The 17,416-nt window shown below is 33.0% G+C and overlaps 1 protein-coding gene across 1 annotated transcript in view; it reads left to right on the top strand.

Moving 5' to 3' along the window:
• The window catches only part of LOC143236349 (fat-like cadherin-related tumor suppressor homolog), a 296,736-nt gene that overhangs the window by 264,060 nt on the left and 15,260 nt on the right, over nucleotides 1–17,416 (top strand). The window contains exons 16-23 of the mRNA XM_076474622.1: nucleotides 1,828–2,133; nucleotides 7,887–8,095; nucleotides 8,540–8,684; nucleotides 10,038–11,110; nucleotides 11,989–12,142; nucleotides 13,383–13,622; nucleotides 14,611–14,997; nucleotides 15,874–16,088. Coding sequence (XP_076330737.1) covers nucleotides 1,828–2,133; nucleotides 7,887–8,095; nucleotides 8,540–8,684; nucleotides 10,038–11,110; nucleotides 11,989–12,142; nucleotides 13,383–13,622; nucleotides 14,611–14,997; nucleotides 15,874–16,088 — 2,729 coding nt within the window. The remainder of the gene's footprint in view (nucleotides 1–1,827; nucleotides 2,134–7,886; nucleotides 8,096–8,539; nucleotides 8,685–10,037; nucleotides 11,111–11,988; nucleotides 12,143–13,382; nucleotides 13,623–14,610; nucleotides 14,998–15,873; nucleotides 16,089–17,416) is intronic.

Genomic DNA, 17,416 nt, shown 5'->3' on the forward strand with positions numbered 1-17,416 from the left:
ATAGGTAATGATTCTTTTCAATAATGATTTCTTCTTGTTTCTAACCAGTTTCTGTCTTTCCGTTAATTCGTGCGGTATCCAGGTGACGGCCAGGTGAAGAGAAACAGTTGCACTGGAAACTTTTAAGTCTGCTGCAAGTGCTCGAACTGTTATTTGTAGGTTAGATTCCACAAAAGTTCTCAATTTTTCTTCTTTCACAACAGAATGAGGTCTTTCTCGTGGTTCATTCTAGAAGTTTACCTCAATAGAACGAAATTTCTGGAACCAAAACCGATTAGTCTGTTGAGAAGTATTTTCTCGTCTAAACGCCAAATTGGTGTTTCTAACGGCCTCGACTGTATTTCTTTTTCACTTTGAACTAATACAAAAAAGAACTTTTAATTCTTTTGAAGACATAACCTTCTATAAGGTTCCAGAGAAACACAAAAATAAATATAACACAACTTGGCATCACAGACAAATGAAAAGTACAGAACTCTCGTCAATATTGAATAGCATACAGTCTAATTACTGTATCCAGGTTATCCTAATTGCAGTCACATTTCAACTAAACGAAAGTCAGCCATTCATATGAAACGACCCAATAAAAATATATAATAATGGCAGCGTTCTCATTACAGAATGTTGTAATAAATTATCGTAATGACTCGCAACAAAAGGAAGTATCCTAGCAGTTACTGTTATTGAGGAATGTTGGTAGTAGTAAGATGTATTTATTAAATCTCAATCGATTTCTTAAAGAAAAAATGTGATTGCTCATGTGTTTATAAAATATTTGATAAAAAGGTTACCGAAAAGAACAGCTAAATTACTTATTTTTATTCCATCCCTTCATCAGCATTGTCAGGTGGTTAAAAACACTCCACTCGTAATCAAGAGGGTCGCGGGTTCGAATCCTCGTCACACTAAAAATACTTCTACTTTTAGCCGTGGGGACGTTATAATATTTGGTTATTATTTGATAAAAGAGTACCCCAAGAGCAGGTAGTTGGTGGTGATGACTAACTGCCATCTGATGGCTATCTGCGCTAGCTTTGCGAGAAATTCAAAACAAGTCAATCCTCCCCTTCTAATGGCACAGCAGTAAGACTGTGGACTTGTCGCTAGAAACTGGATTTCGATACTCCTGGTAAGCAATGCACAGATAGTCCGTTATGCAGCTTCGTGCTTAAATTCTAACTTCCTTGTAAACATATAAATTGTATCAATGTCTACTTGGATTTTTTTTTTATTATCTAGGTATATAATAGTTATAAGTGCTTGATTATTATTATTTGAGAACTATGAAAAATAAGGAAAAAGTTTTAATATCAAACGTCGTTTCATAATGCTTCATAAGTTTTCATAACGTAAGTTTAGCTGATTACAGTTTAGTGTCTAAGTTCAAGACACGCAAGATGAGTAACAAGAAAACTGAAAAATGCATTCAAGTTAACTGAAAGTCACATTCATTTATGTTTTTTAACGTTCACATGTGGGTTCTGTAGTTTATTATATAATCTGACATTGATGTTTTTATCGTAAGGCATTTATTTATTTCTCATGACTTGGTTCCAAAAGAAAAAAAAAAGAAAGCTAGATTAATAAAATAATGTTTTTAATATTTAAAGAGATAAAATTGTAGAAACAAAACATTTATGGCTGTGTTGTTTTTGGAAACATTGTAAGGATATGATACGTCGGTCATTCAGCAGATCGATAATAGAACACTTTATTTACAAATGATTGTGGCATATAACAGTATTTATGCTTCTGAAGTAATGTGAGATTGGTCTTTAAAGACAGTGTTTGATTTCACGCAATTAATTTTATATCTTGATGTTCCAGGAATTATAACTATTGCCAGCCCACGACAGTTTATCAAACAGTCGTTCTACACACTTAATGTGACTGTCACTGATGGCGTGTATTCCAGCTACACCACGGTTTCAGTTAACGCACGAAGTGAAAACCAACATTCTCCAGTTTTCGACAGAAACAAGTACGAAGCTCTCCTGAAAAACGACGTGGCTCCAGGAACATTAGTTGCCACTGTTAATGCCACAGATATGGACAAGGGTGTTTATGGTCAAATGGAGTTTAGTATACCAAGTGAAATGAGTTCAAAATATTTTTACATATCTCAGAAAACAGGTTGGTCAATCATTTTTTTAAAGCCCAGATTATTATCAAAAAGACGAAAAGAAACCAAAACTAGACGTACAAGTTCTCAGTTCATTTAACTAAAGCCGACTGTCATAATGTTAAGCCTTGGTGTGTTTTCCTTTCCTTCTTCTACGATAATATTTTTCTTAGATACCATTACTTCTTTGCTATTCTAATAGCTACTGTAACAGACTCATTATTATTGTACATTATGTTTGTCAATTTCAAGAACTTAAAAGACATAAAATCACAAGATAAGCTAAACATTTTACCACAAAAAATTGAATTTTAACTGAGAATAACACTTGTTACTTATGTCCCTCTCTTTGTTTCTAAGGGACTTGAGACATAAAACGTGAAACGTGGATATTAAATATTTAGATGATTTAACAAAGACATTGAAATTATTTAGATGTGCAAAAAACTAATTATGGAAATTGTGATGTGTGTCTTTAAAACAAATTGAGTCTATTACAACAAAGACATAAAGATTCTAGAAGTGAATTAAAGTTAGGAGAAGAGTTGACATTTGACATTTATTTTCGTTTGCACATGGAAATGTGCAGGAAGAAGAAACACAGATAATTTAGTGGTACTAGAAAGATCTGAAGGCGTTTTTGAAAATGTCATCAATGTATGTATATATATATATATATTAATACAAAACATAGTAAAACTACTTACGTTATTAGGGGAAGTTTTTACAATGCTTAGTAAAAGAAAGTAAAAATACAAATCTTTAAGTGTGAGTTTTGTCATTTACCATCATTAAAAAATATACTAAAGAAATCTTGCACAACCTGTAAAACATGCATAGGTTATTAAGTCGTCACTGTATCAGCAGATTAGATTTGAGTTAGTGCTGTAATGTAAACAATTAGGATACAGTAAAGTAACGTTATTTAATTACAATAATAATTTTTTTCATCTAACATGTTTAACAAAACTCTTAACTTATTGCAAATTTGTATCAGACTGAAAATTATCTACGTCCAAATTACTTAACCAGCTAAAGAGGAAATGTTTCAGACGTCTTAACTCTTATTGAAGTGTTTACATTATTATGTTAAAAAGAGTTATTTAAAGTCTAAACGTACACTAATCCTTAACCAAAACTTACCAAGAGTTGGGGATGTTTTAATCATAATGAAAGGAGATTTTAATGTAAAATACAATTGTTTTCACTGATATTCCCATCAGTATCGTTCTATATGAATGTAATCAAATTACATTAATGTAATTTGTAAACCATGAAATCGATCAGTTTAACGTTTGATAAACACGGTAATACTTCGAGGTCTTATTTGTCTGTTTGTACGTTCTAGAATTATTATCACTGGCATAGAAATAACATTTAACGTGATAGAAATATATCTCTAACAGATTAACTTAAGTAAGTAAATTGCGAACATATTGTTATGACTTATAGGTCTAAATTACAAGAGTAATGAGATTTTATTATGTTATAAAAACTACATCTTGTTAGAAAAATGTTTTATAATAATTAATTATTTAAAACATAAAGCATTTGATATCATATCTGAGTGTTAGATACCACAAGCGTTCTACACGAGATTCTTAGTAAAGCTATCTTAGTAACATAATATTATACATACCACTCTTTCAACAAATAGAAGAAAAACTTTCTCTGATTTAGGGTGAGTTTTTGTTAGAATTAGAAGAGCCTTCTTTAATTTCAAACTTATTAGCTTAAACTGAGGTGCACTTGGTTAGAATACTGCAAAAAAGCGGGTGCGCGAGATTTTAAAATCCTCTGTGACTGAAAGAAAGTTGAATTATCAATAAAACCATCGTCGTCTCTTGTTATGCGTTATCACATTTTTATTGCTCAGTAGATATAGAACCTGACGCTTTAAGGACAAAATATTGTTTGGGATGTGTTTTTAAAGAAGTAAGCATCAGTTTAACAAGAAGTTACTCAAGTTATCAGTTTAACAAACATCAAGTTATCATCAAAAGTTATCAGTTTAACAAGAAGTACATCAAGTTATCAATTTAACAGGAAATACATCAAGTTATCAGTTTAATATGAAGTACATCAAGTTATCATTTTAACATGAATTACATCAAGTTATCAGTTTAACATGAAGTACATCAAGTTATCAGTTTAACAAGTAATCAAGTTATCAGTTTAACAAGAAGTACATCAAGTTACATGATTAAACTCTGATAGTTTAGTTCCAGCCTTCTAGAACCTATTCCCATTTCTTTACTTTGAAACTGCTTTATTTACGTGAAGTACATTCTCTAACAAATGTTATGAAAAATAAATTGTGTTACTTATTACCTGCAAATTGGAAGCTTTTAGGTGGTAAAATAATTCTTAATAATATTTGAGGTAATTTATTTCACTATAAATTTACTAACCAAGTTGTTAATACAGCTATTATGAATTAGTGCGTGAATGTTCTTTGTTCTCTGCTTCGATATTTATTTGTATTGTCACAACTCTCAAATATAAACTTTTTTATTTCATTTTAAGGCTCACTTTTTCGATCTCGTCATGATCAAATCCGTGTCAACTTTGATTTTGTATGAAATTTTAATGATTGGTATAACTGTTTTTGAAGGACATCGTGTGTTCCTAGTGAAATCGCATTAAAATAGCTCGTAACCAGAAACCATTCTTCAGCAGTAAAATCGCTCACACCAACCCTACACAAGTCACTTTCGTTAACCTTTCTTCTCTCTCTTACGTGATTGTTTGAATAGTCAAAAAATACGTAGTATTCTGTTAGTTTCTAAAACTTCTAAATTTATCTGACAGAGAAAGGCGAAGAAAGCTTCCTAGCTAAGTCAGAGATTTTTTATAAACGGAATTAAAATTACATAGTGGCTCACTCAAAATATGTTGTTGTTTTTTTAATTTTGCTCAAAGCTACTCGAGGGCTATCTGCGCTAGCCGTCCCTAATTTAGTAGTGTAAGACTAGAGGGAAGGCAATTAGTCATCCCCACCCACCGCCAACTCCTGGGCTAATCTTTTATCAACGAATAGAGGAATTGACCATCACATTATAATGTCCCGACGGCTGAAAGGGCGAGCATGTTTGGTGTGATGGTGATTCGAACCTGCAACCCTCAGATTACGAGTCGAACTCCTTAACCCACGTGCCTATGCCGGGCCAACTCAAAATATGTTATAAAAGTAATTCTAATGAACGGGATGTAAATATTTAGTAACAGTTCGAATTATCTGAGAAAATCTTCACACAATTTAATGCTCGCTTTCTTTGTAAAAAACATAATAAAATATAAGAATGATCAATAGCCCATTCTGGACCATAAATGCTTTAGTGCTTTAGAAAGTTTAAGAATGAACACAAGGCTTTATTTGCTAATATGAACTATAAAAGTGATTATGCTGTTTAGAATTTTTCAGTCTGGGCTATAAAGCCAGCGAATAAAGAACGTATTTTATGAATGTATCAATTCGGTTTGAAATTCATCTTCTGAATGTTTCGTATTGTAGCAATATATTCAACGTACGCAAAAACGAATGGTTTTCGAACCATTATGTCACATTTAAATTCATTTGATCTATACCTCCGCCTCATATCATTGGCTCAGTTACACTTAAATGGCTTTCGCGTGTTAACATAATAAGTTGTCCTGAACGTGTACAGAATACGCAGTATGTGCTCTTCTGTAAATAAATTCCTTCCGGTTGTTTTTAGAACATTTTATTGGCGTTAGGAATACTTGTAATATATATATATATATATAAGGAGTTTAAATGAAATTACATGAAATGTATTATTTTGACTATTAATAGGTAACCTATGCTTTGCTTGAAATCTACTATTATAAAAACAGTCATTGAAGCAATTCAAAAATAAAGCAAATCACTCCTCTTCAAGTCTTTGGAGATTATACTAATTAAAAAAAAACTACTAACTGATGTCAGTAAAATAAATAAAGTTCAGCAAATAGTTTTCTGTAATACAAAATTGCTGCTGTAAAAGAACAGTATTAAACTGAAAGTCTCACCCATGTTATTTATATTATGTATACTACAAAACTTGGTCTTCTGTTAGGCGTACAGACTTGTGTATTATGTTATATTTAATAAAAATGTAACTATTACACTGCTCTAACTAATTAAATTATAATAAAGTGTGTAATACTTTAGCTATGATAAATCAAAAACCACTGTTATAAAATTTTTGATCGCTTCTTATGATCATTTTTTATGTAAACTGGACACCCAGCTTTCACTCATGTAAATTTAATAGCGAGTGTAATTATCATTAGAAGGGCAGCCTGGCACTGATCTCGCATGTTTAAAATAAAAGCTATGAAAAAGTATTGAGATATATATTCGATCACCTTTCAGAAAGAACAGTTTTCAGTAGACCTTTAGTGTCTAAACTCACATGGCGAAATGTGACGCATCTCCCAAGAGCATCTCACACATGCCTGTTTGATTAAAAGTTCTGGTTAGAGTGGATACCTTTCCTTTCGATCAATGTTTTTTTTTTTTTACTAAGAATGTGTTGATCGGTTTAGCACAAGCAACCAACAAAAATCCTCTTCTAATTACTAAAACCTAATCCGAAAATAATAGAATTAGCTTATTTTGGAAAGTGATTAAGATATTTCGTGAGCTTCGTCACTGTTCAGAAAGGCCCGGCGTGACCAAGTGGTTAAGGCGCTCGACTCGTAATCCGAGGGTCGCGGGTTCGAGTCACCGTCACACCAAGTACACCAAACATGCTCGCGCTTTCAGCCGTGAGGGCGTTATAATGTGACAATCAATCCCACTATTCGTTTGTGAAAGAGTATCCCAAGGATTGGCAATGAGTTGTGATAACTAGCTGCTTCCCTCTAGTCCTACACTGCAAAATTAGGAAAGGCTAGCGCAGATAGCCCTCGTGTAACTTTGCGCAAAATTCAAAAGAAACCAAACCAAACTGTTCAGAAAAGATATTTAATAATAATACTATTTCTGAGTTAATAACTATTTGTATATTTCAGTCTGAAAGATAGTAGGATTACAATTTCAACGTGGATGAAAAATAAAATAACAATTATTAAATAAAAGACTTCTGATAACTATGACAATGTTTTCCTGCAATTGAATGCTAATTATAACTGATGCTGAATAGGTACTGCTGAAAAGAAACTCGAGAATCATTGTAAAACACATCAAACTGATGCTTTATGAAAGCTTTAACAATAGTACATACTTTAAAGATTTAAAAGATAAATATCCTAATCAAGCTTCCTAGTAATATAATTAGATGGCAAAGTGGAATATGGTACGTAGCTGGAAGATGTAAGAAATAGTTCTTGTGTTGATGTGAGTCAGGTGAATGACATGCCACAATTGACTACAGTATAGATAATGATCTAATTCTTTTAATGGCTAGACAGCTAATTATCCTTTCTACTATATAAATAATGTATCTGTGCTCACAATCATTACTACTGCTCTAGCTAGTCTATAATATGTTTCAAATTCATCTGCCATGTAGAGCGTAATAAAAACGAATTAGGTATTAATTGAAAAGCATCCGTGAGTGGCATCAAAAGATTAAGAAGTTGGTCGGTCATTTTCAGTATTGGTTGGTTCAACTAATTTCATTATAGAAATCAAGAAAAAACAACTAGTGATAAATAAATAAATCAAATTTTCATTATTTTATTTCAATAATTTATTTTTCCAAATTGAGAAGCATTTTCGGTTGTTTTGTATTTAATTTTAACTTGTTTCTTAAAGGACAGTTATACACAAAAAGGAATTTTAGTCGAGAGAGATTTCAACGGTACGAAATTCCTGTCAAAGTCACTGATGGAGGGGGAAGAAGCGGTTATTCCTTTGTGCGTGTCACTATTATTGACGTCAGTTATCACTCGCTCGAGTTCTCCACTACTGAATATATGCTGACCATTTCTTCCAATACAACAGTTGGAAGCAATATTCTAAGAGTAAGTTCACCAGTACTCTTAGGTAATGGTTCTAATTGTGTCAAAAACAAATAATTGTTTTCAGTGTTTGTTTGGCCTATTTACATTTACAATTACTTTTCTGTTTCTTTCAATAACTTTTCAGTTAAACAACTAACAACGCGGCCGTCCATTAATTAACAGATCGTAATTAATAGTGAGCGTTTTTTTTTTCTGTTTTTACTTCTTTCTTGAATAAATAAGTCTTATTATTACGATAATATTAGAGGTTTATACGCTAAAAATCGAAGTTCGATACCTGTTTTGAGCATAACGTAGGTATCTCATTATGTAGCTTTGTTCATAGACACAAACAAATAAAATGAATGTAATTAACATAAACAATGACAAGTTATTTAATATATGTTTCTAATGTTGGGTGCATTCCATGACTCTTGACAATTAAGATGTGTGTTTCCCAAACAGACACAGGCTTTTGATCCTAAAGATACAGTTGGAGGGAACGTGTTATATAGTATTTATCGAAAGCAGGATTCGTTTTTGGACACGGTTTTTGGTATCCAAGAGAACCACGGAGTTATTTATTTAAAAAAATCCTTAATGGGCCAAGGTAAGTTTGTAAATACGATACTGGCATATTCCTAATCCTTCTGGTATATATATTTTTTCCAAAATAATTTAATTCTAAAACAATTTATAGTATTTCGTAAATTTCTCAAGAGATTATAGAATTGGAAATTGAATCTATTTATTGCATTAGCATAGAGAACAAGACATTTATTTTTCGCTTATTGAAGTTCTATTATTGTACGTTTAACGAGTATAGTGCCAGCTCAGATATTATTAATAACTTGTTGACATATGATTGGCTTACATCCTTGTTTAAAAACACATGTATTCATCAATATGCATGAGTAGCGTACAACATTGTATGTTTATTCCGAGTATAAAATAATAACAGCTCGTCTTTTTGATTAACATTATTTTGAAATTTCGATTTCTAAACAACACAATGAAACCTGGTATACGTTATACTGTGGTGTCAGTTGAATGGAAACCAAAAATTCTTACCTATATAACACTACGTTTATGCTTACATTTGTGTAGCAAGTGTTTGATTTTCAAACTTAGTCAAGTCGGTTTGTTTTTACCAATATTAGTTAGTCCTGCAGTGAAAATCCTCATGCACGCACGCACATACACAAGCATATATACATACACGTACATACATGTGTGTGAGTATGTGTGCATAGGAAATAGACAAAACACGTGGAAATAACAGCTCAAAGTAAATGAAAACAGTTTTAAATTAAATATTGCAACGTTTTTTCCCTTCATTATTTTACTATTTTTTTGCGTAACATTACACTACGTATTATTATGCGTAGAGTATTTCGTGGTTCATTTAAAGTGAATGTTCGAATAAAGGTGTTAATGAAATAGTGCTTTCAAATTCTTAAAATTATCATCAGTAACACCTTTCGGGAATATCAGTGCTGAGAAAATACCATCTAATCAGGTAAGTAAAAAATTGCAGATAAGAAAAGTTTTAACAAATTTTAATCGTTTGTTTTAATTATAAATACAGACGTACAACGTAGGATTGAATTTTTGTAAACATTAAACAAACATGAAAAACTAACCGTATTTTGGTAACGTCATGTGTCGCCTGATAATTAATTGTTAGTGCTAAGTAATCTAAAACTTGCAGGTATACAATGCAAAATACAAATTATGTACTCCGTTTATTGTGTATTATTATTTTAAATAAATAAATGCCGTCTGTTGTATAGTTCAAATAAGATATGACGAAGTTAGTGACTTTGAAATGCGGTGCATACTCTTAAAACAAAGTGATATAAATTCAACCTCTACTCGTTAGATTATTCATACATTATAAAATAAATAAATGATATTCAAACAAGTCAGAAATTTAACTTTTTGTTTAAATCTTTATGTTTAGAAGACGCTGTATATCAATTTTTCCTCAAGGCAGAGGATAAGATGTCACTTTCTCAGGAGGTGCAAGTTCCTGTCACTCTTCTGATCAGTGCACCTGAAACTGAAATACCTCGTTTCAAACAACACTATTATGAACACTTTGTCTCCGAGTCAACAGAAATTGGTGCCATTATTTCTATACTCAATGCTACCTCATTCTGGCCTATTGTATATACGTTTTCACCGGTAAAAGCAGGATCTAAGTCTCAAATATTTCAATCTAAATTTACTGTGAACAAGCAGGGTCAAGTCTTGCTAACGTCCAGGCTTGATCGAGAAGAAGAAATGATCTATTTTTTAACTGTCAAAGCTTACGTGCAGGAAAACCCCAAACTAGCATCGTACGTTAATATTAAGGTAACAGTCTTGGATGACAACGATAACGTTCCAAAATTCGAATCCAGCCAATATTCAGTTAAAGTAGCAGAAAACATAGAAGTAGGTTGCCAGGTACTCAGATTGGTCGCTCATGATGAAGACATTGGTCAGAATGCCGACATAACTTATTCGTTTGGTTTATATTATGATAATGATGACTTCGGTGAGGTCTTTAGCTTAGATGGCAACACAGGATGGCTGACGACAATGGCCCCTTTAGATTATGAAAGCCGCTCTGGGTACATTTTTACGGTAACTGTTACTGACAGTGGCTCTCCACCTTTATCCTCAGTTGCCTTGGTGAGTATAGAGATTCAGGACTATAACGACAACCCCACTACTTTCAAGCGGTCATTCTACGAAGCAGCTGTCTATGAAGACGCTGAAGCTGGAACTGACATACTTGTCTTAGATGTCAACGACCGTGACAGTGAAAGAGCGAAACACAGCTTAGCTTTTTATATTACTAAAGGAAATCTGAGAGATTCTTTCCGGGTTCAAAAAACGGGAGAATTATACGTTAATACACCTCTTGATCGAGAGCTGATTCTCCACTACGATCTGGAGATTACCGTAACAGATGGCAAATTCGTTTCCACCACACTTGTTTCTCTCGACGTCCTAGATGCCAATGACAACCCAACTATGTTTCTCAAAGTAAGTAATACACAGAACGATGTTGGTAAATGAAGATTTTGTGTCATTATTTTAGTAAACTAAGAGTTACTTAATACTAAGAGTGACATGCAAAGTACCGATTTCATATTTAGAGTAAGATGTTTTGTAATTCTATACACTAGGATGTTTTATAACTCCATACATTACAACAAAGTAAAACAAAGGAGCAAACATTCTTGCAGGGTGCGATTTACGTCATACTTTATAATTACTACATAAGGTTAAAAGATTACAGCTTTAAAAGAATTACTAGTTCAATCGATACAATGAAACTGCATTAAAAAGAATGAAATAAATACCATAAGTTTCATGAAAAATTCCAGAAATATGTCCTAAAAGGAAAATTCTTCTCGTGAATGCTCAGCACAAAGTTTTTAACTAAATATATTATAAAGGTGGTTTATCATTTGTAAGTATCTAAAATACTTTAAGTGGCACGTACAGAGAGGACATAACATTGGCTAAGTAAATGTTGTTGGTGTAAATTGACAGAAGTATCTTTACCGGAGGTCTTTTCCCACATATACATTAAATATACATAAAATTAAACTTATGTTAGAAAATCCAGTGTGAAACAAATCATTGATTTACGTTATATCTCATAAATCATATCTTTTGACAGTTTGCAGTGTATTATTTTCTTGCAAGATAGTAGATATTGAGTTTTAAAAATATATATTCTTGTCAATTGTTTCTATTCAGTAAAGCTTTTTAAAGAATATAAAATAAAAATAGAAAAAGTAATGTGACATCGCTTCTGTTTGGGCTTTTAAATAATATCCACAAAATCAATAAAATTTTGTTTTAATTTCGGGAGAGACAAAGATATGTGTTCTAAATTTGTTTTGTTTTTACAGTCAAAGTACACCGCAGTGTTGCCAGAGAACGTACCTGTCCAAACGTCAATACTACAACTAGAAATTAGTGATGCTGACACAATGAGAAATGCCCACGCTGTGAGTTTTTTGACGGGAAAAGGAGCAAACAATTTTGTAATCAATCCGTCAACAGGTGAGTCAAAAAATTTCATACCAAGCGCTAGAGATCAGCCTACTGAATACTTTCCATCATCTGGACAAATCATTTCATTGAATCTCGTAAAAATAATACTCATATTTTTTGCAGATCACCCGTAACTTAATGTCCGAAATTATCACAAATTATCGAGTTTCATTGATATTTTTAGGAGTCCCTATTCAATATGTAGGGATTCTGTATTGGAATATGAATGGAAAACTTTGTCTTCATAAATATTTGCTGATTTATTTTTTCTTGAGGATATACATTAGAATTTTCGCTAAAATTGCTGGAAATATTGAACTAAGACTTTTAGAAATGTATTTATTTGTTGTTGATTTTTCTTAATATGGTAATTTTTCTTCCAGTCATCACCTACCTCAAAGATTTATAGAATATGTGATTTAATATTTGTTAAAATCATTTCAATAAGTTTTAATGGTAATCACTTTGGGACTTATATAATAAATGCTTATTTTAACTTGTAGGGATCCCTCCTTCAAAGCTACACAAGCCAATAGCAAGTATCGTTACACGATTTTTTTCTCATAATGCTAAAAAATAGGATTCTGATATTTGTGGTGAGAAGAGCACAAATAAGTTATTCTTTAGCTTTGTGCGTAAAATCAAATACTAAACAAATCCTTCAAAGTCATGTAGTTTATATCATTTAAAAACCCAGTATCATGTTTTAGAACATTTAGGTTTTCTTAAGTTACTGAAATAGCCTTCACAGCACACTGAAAATCTCACAAGTGAATATATCTTTAAAATTGTAAAATATCTTTCTGCCTCAGCTTTAACATAATAAATGGCTCCTGTAAAAGCAAATTTAAAGTGTTCAGCTTCTTATGATATTCACTGCATATGGTTTGTTCTTGAAAGTAAAAAATGCATTTTTTAATCGCGGCACAGTAATATGTCTCAGGACTTATAGTGCTAGAAACCGGGTTTCGATACTCGTGGTGGGTAGAGCACAGATAGCCATTTCTGTAGCTTTGTGCATAACAACAAAATAAACAAACGAAGTACTTTTAACTTCAGGTATTTATATTTCTAGAATTATGTCTTTTACATTTAATGGTTGAGTAGAAGAGATAAAGTGTGCATTAGTTCCCGTTGTGCAGTTTCGTATCTGATTTAAATTAAGCTATTAAATGGATCATATCAGCGTAAATGTGGTGGACGTTATTACTGAAAATGTTATTTTATTTTTCTGTTTTCGCTGACGTAGCTGTTTTAAATGTCGTGCGACCACTGGACAGAGAAAAGATATCTCATTACCACCTGCAGGCACACGTTCTCGACAGTAAAGAAGCACATTGGGAAAGTATCTGTGATATTGAAATTATTTTGAGTGATGTCAACGATAATGCACCTAGTTTCACCGCTCCGGTTTATTCCATCAGTGTATCAGAAGATTCTAGAGTTGGAACACTCTTAATGAAGATCCACGCTGTTGACAGAGATAAAGGTAGAGAAAGCCACGCATTCAAGTAGTTATTACAGAAAACTCTTACACGTATATTGAAAGTTAATGAAGTTCGCAGTCGTCCAATTCAGAAACTTAGAAAGTAATAAGGAAGAGAACAAAACCTTTATTAAAGTTTCATACGAGTAAAAAACGTTATTTGAAGACATCACTAGTTGGAGACACCTCAAACAGTTCATTAAGAATCTGTACATTTAATAAGAAACCGTAAAAAAACAGAGAATGGTGCTTAAAATAAGGATCTATATCATAACTTGGTTTTAGAGAAATATTTGTAAATTAGCTACCTTTGATCAACACTTCAAACCAGTGTTAAAGGCTCGCGTCGATGAAATGATTCAAGAAGAAGCGTTAATTAGTTATCTGTTATGTAGAAAAATTGTAAACAAGGCTGTGCACTCGTAAGGTAATTGACATGAAAATGTCCTAGCATAAGATTCTCATAAATGTAGCTCAGCATGGCCAGGTGGTTAGGGCGCTCGGCTCGTAATCTGGGGGTTGCGGGATGAAATTCCTGTCCCATCAAAGCCGTGGGAGCGTTATAATGTGACGGTCAGTTCCACTACTCTTTGGTAAAAGAGTAGCCCAAGAGTTGGCAGTGGGTAGTGATGACTAGCTGCCTTCCCTCTAGTCTTACACTGCTAACTTAGGGACGGCTAGCGCAGATAACTCTCGTGTAGTTCGCGCGAAATTTAAAAACAACAAACATAAATGTCTTCTTCGATAGAATGTGTACTTATGAACAGTCACATGGGTAGGCTTTTATCTAATTTGCATAAATGTGGTAGGTACTTGAAGCGATTGTACCTTATTTTTATTTTGTTACTGATTATGATGTGATGGTTTTATTTTAAACCATTTTAACTTTGAGTTTTAATTTGGAAAACTTGTTAGACTGTGTTCCCTATAAAGCTTTGTTCATTTTGTGTTGCGTTTATTTTTTATAACAATCTAGTTTTATCCTTTTTAGGAAGAAATCGAAAACTCTCCTATGAATTTATCTACTCAGCTGAGGAGACATTCTCAATCGACAAAAGGAGTGGTATTGTTCGATTAAATAAAAAACTGGATAGAGAAAGAGTGGGATTCTATAACTTAACCGTTAAAGTAAGTGATCATGGGATCCCACAGTTGTCTTCTGTAGCTGCAGTATATGTGCAAGTGCAGGACATAAACGACAATCCGCCAATTTTCAACAAGAGACATTACAGAGCCTTGGTGTCTGAAGAAGCAGAGCTAAACACAGAAGTGATCCAGGTTTTGGCTGTTAGTATCGATGCTGGTAATAATGCTGAAATAACATATTCGATAATCTCTGGAAATGACGTGGGACATTTCAAAATCCATCCTAAGTCTGGTGAGTAATTTAGTGCATAGTTACAATATGTACTATCTGCATGCTTTCGATCGTAGGGAATCAAACCACGAATTTTAGCTTTGTAACTTAAGGACGTGACCCAGCGAATATGTGTGTGTGTAGTCAGAGAAGAAAGCGTGGGTAACTCTACATTCATAATAATCTGAAACGATCTTTACGTATAAAATCACATCTGTGGATAAACACAGTCAGAAGTGTATTAATAAATTGGTCTATCTTTATAGCATGTCATTATCATATGCATCTATTATGTTATGACATTATGACACATATCCTTGTCATAACATTTCCGATACAGTGCATAAGAAGTAGCAACAGTGTCTCATGAATCTTAAGATTCGATCCTTGCAGTGGACACATTGTACAGCTTTGTGCTTAACAACAAACTAGCTTACACTGTTTCCTCGCTACCTTCTACTGCTCTTATTTGAATCTTTCTAGTTTCTTGACATGATTGCCATCTCATCAAGTTTGATATATCCTCACTTACTAAAATATTTTGCCACGTCAATACATCATAAATGATTGAGCTTTATTCTGTTATTCATTTCTGATAAGAAAAAAGAAACATAGTTTCCGCGATGTCTTACATAATTTTTTTTCCTTATTCACTTTTATCGATATAGCTCGCTGACGTCGATGAGTTCAGTGTCTGTATGATACGAACCACAGAAATGTTAGGTTTTGCGGAGTAAATAAAACATAAAATGAAACATACTCTTAGTGACAGTAAAAATATAATAACCAAGCATAGTAAAACTACATATAAATATTCATACTGTGTATACCGTGACCAACCAATCAAGTCTCAGTTCTAAAGCATTGTGTTTCTTGACTTTCTACATCTTTTTTCAGGAGTTATCACCGTGACTAAGCAGCTTGATTATGAAGATATACAGGAGTATTTTTTAGCTATTGAAGCTAAAGATGGGGGGACCTCACCACTTACAACTCATGCTACGGTAAACATCTCAGTCACAGATGCCAATGACAACGCTCCTGTTTTCAGTCAGCCATCTTACCAAACTATTATTCGAGAAGATGCTTCAGTGGGAGATAGTGTCATTCAGGTACTCTTAAGTGTTATAAAGTAAACATTGAGGGTATTTAGTACCATCCCACAGATATTACATTCCAATAAAGATCATGAGAGCGGAGCGTAAGATTAATTAGATGAGACGCAAAATCATTCCAGGTTAATTTATGTTCTATAAGAAATTAGCAAATAATAAACATAATCGTAGCAACAGGGGGGAAAAATACTTGAGTAAGTTTAAAGTTCCTAAATGACACAAAATATCAAACACTGATTTAATAAGTTTTCAATTATTTAAAACAGTAGTAGAACAGCCGTTGCTGATTATCAAATAAGTTTTCAATTATTTAAAACAGTAGTAACTGATTATTCAATTTACGATTTGACTCATACTCCAAAAACCCAGAACCATTCAGTTGAATTCCCTATTATTTCAAAATGTTAGGACTGGTATACATTTTCATAAAGGTTCTCTTCACACTTGAACAATAGAATGTCTGAGAACTTATACTGCTAGAAACTGAACTTCGATATTCGTGGTGGGCAGAACACAGGTAGCCCTTTGTATAGTTTTGTGCTTAATAACAGAAACAACATAAAGGTTTCTTTTTTATTATATTTCTATTCCATCTTATTGTACATTAGTTGGTTATAGGATTATTCTGTTTTTGAGTAACATTTATATAGAATCATTTAAATTAGTTCTTATATTTTATAAGGAACGTTTCACTTGGATATAGAATCGTTCAGCCTTTTAGAGTAAGTCTTACAATTCGTAAGATACGCTTGTTTGTTTGTTCGTTTTGAATTTCGCGCAAAGTTACACGAGGGATATCTGCGCTAGCTGTCCCTAATTTAGCAGTGTAAGACGAGAGGGAAGGCAACTGGTCATCAACTCTTGGGCTACTCTTTTACCAACAAATAGTGGGATTGACCGTAACATTATAACGCTCCCACGGCTGAGAGGGCGAGCATGTTTGGTACAACGGGGATTCAAACCCGCGACCATTAGCTTACGAGTCGAACGCCTTAACCCACCTGGCCATGCCGGGCCTGTAAGATACGCACCAATAATAAGTGTATATTATATAAGGAACATTTCAGGATAAAATAAAATTTGAACATTATAATATGTAGTACAATAACGGGCTAAGAAAACAGCATTATTGAATTATTTGGTGTGATGGGAAAGTACTTGCATAATTTTGAGTGAAAACACCTAATCCAATGAAATTGGTATTTGTCGTTAATTACTAAGAAATAAGGCGGGTATAGTTTATTGGTTATTCTGTTAGGTCTAATAATCCGAAGTTTCATGGTCCATGACCTGTTGCCGCATTTTGAGGCCATGTATACGTTATA

The sequence above is a fragment of the Tachypleus tridentatus genome, chromosome 13 (assembly GCF_004210375.1).
Source record: "Tachypleus tridentatus isolate NWPU-2018 chromosome 13, ASM421037v1, whole genome shotgun sequence".
In the NCBI taxonomy this organism is placed as follows: Eukaryota; Metazoa; Arthropoda; class Merostomata; order Xiphosura; family Limulidae; genus Tachypleus; species Tachypleus tridentatus.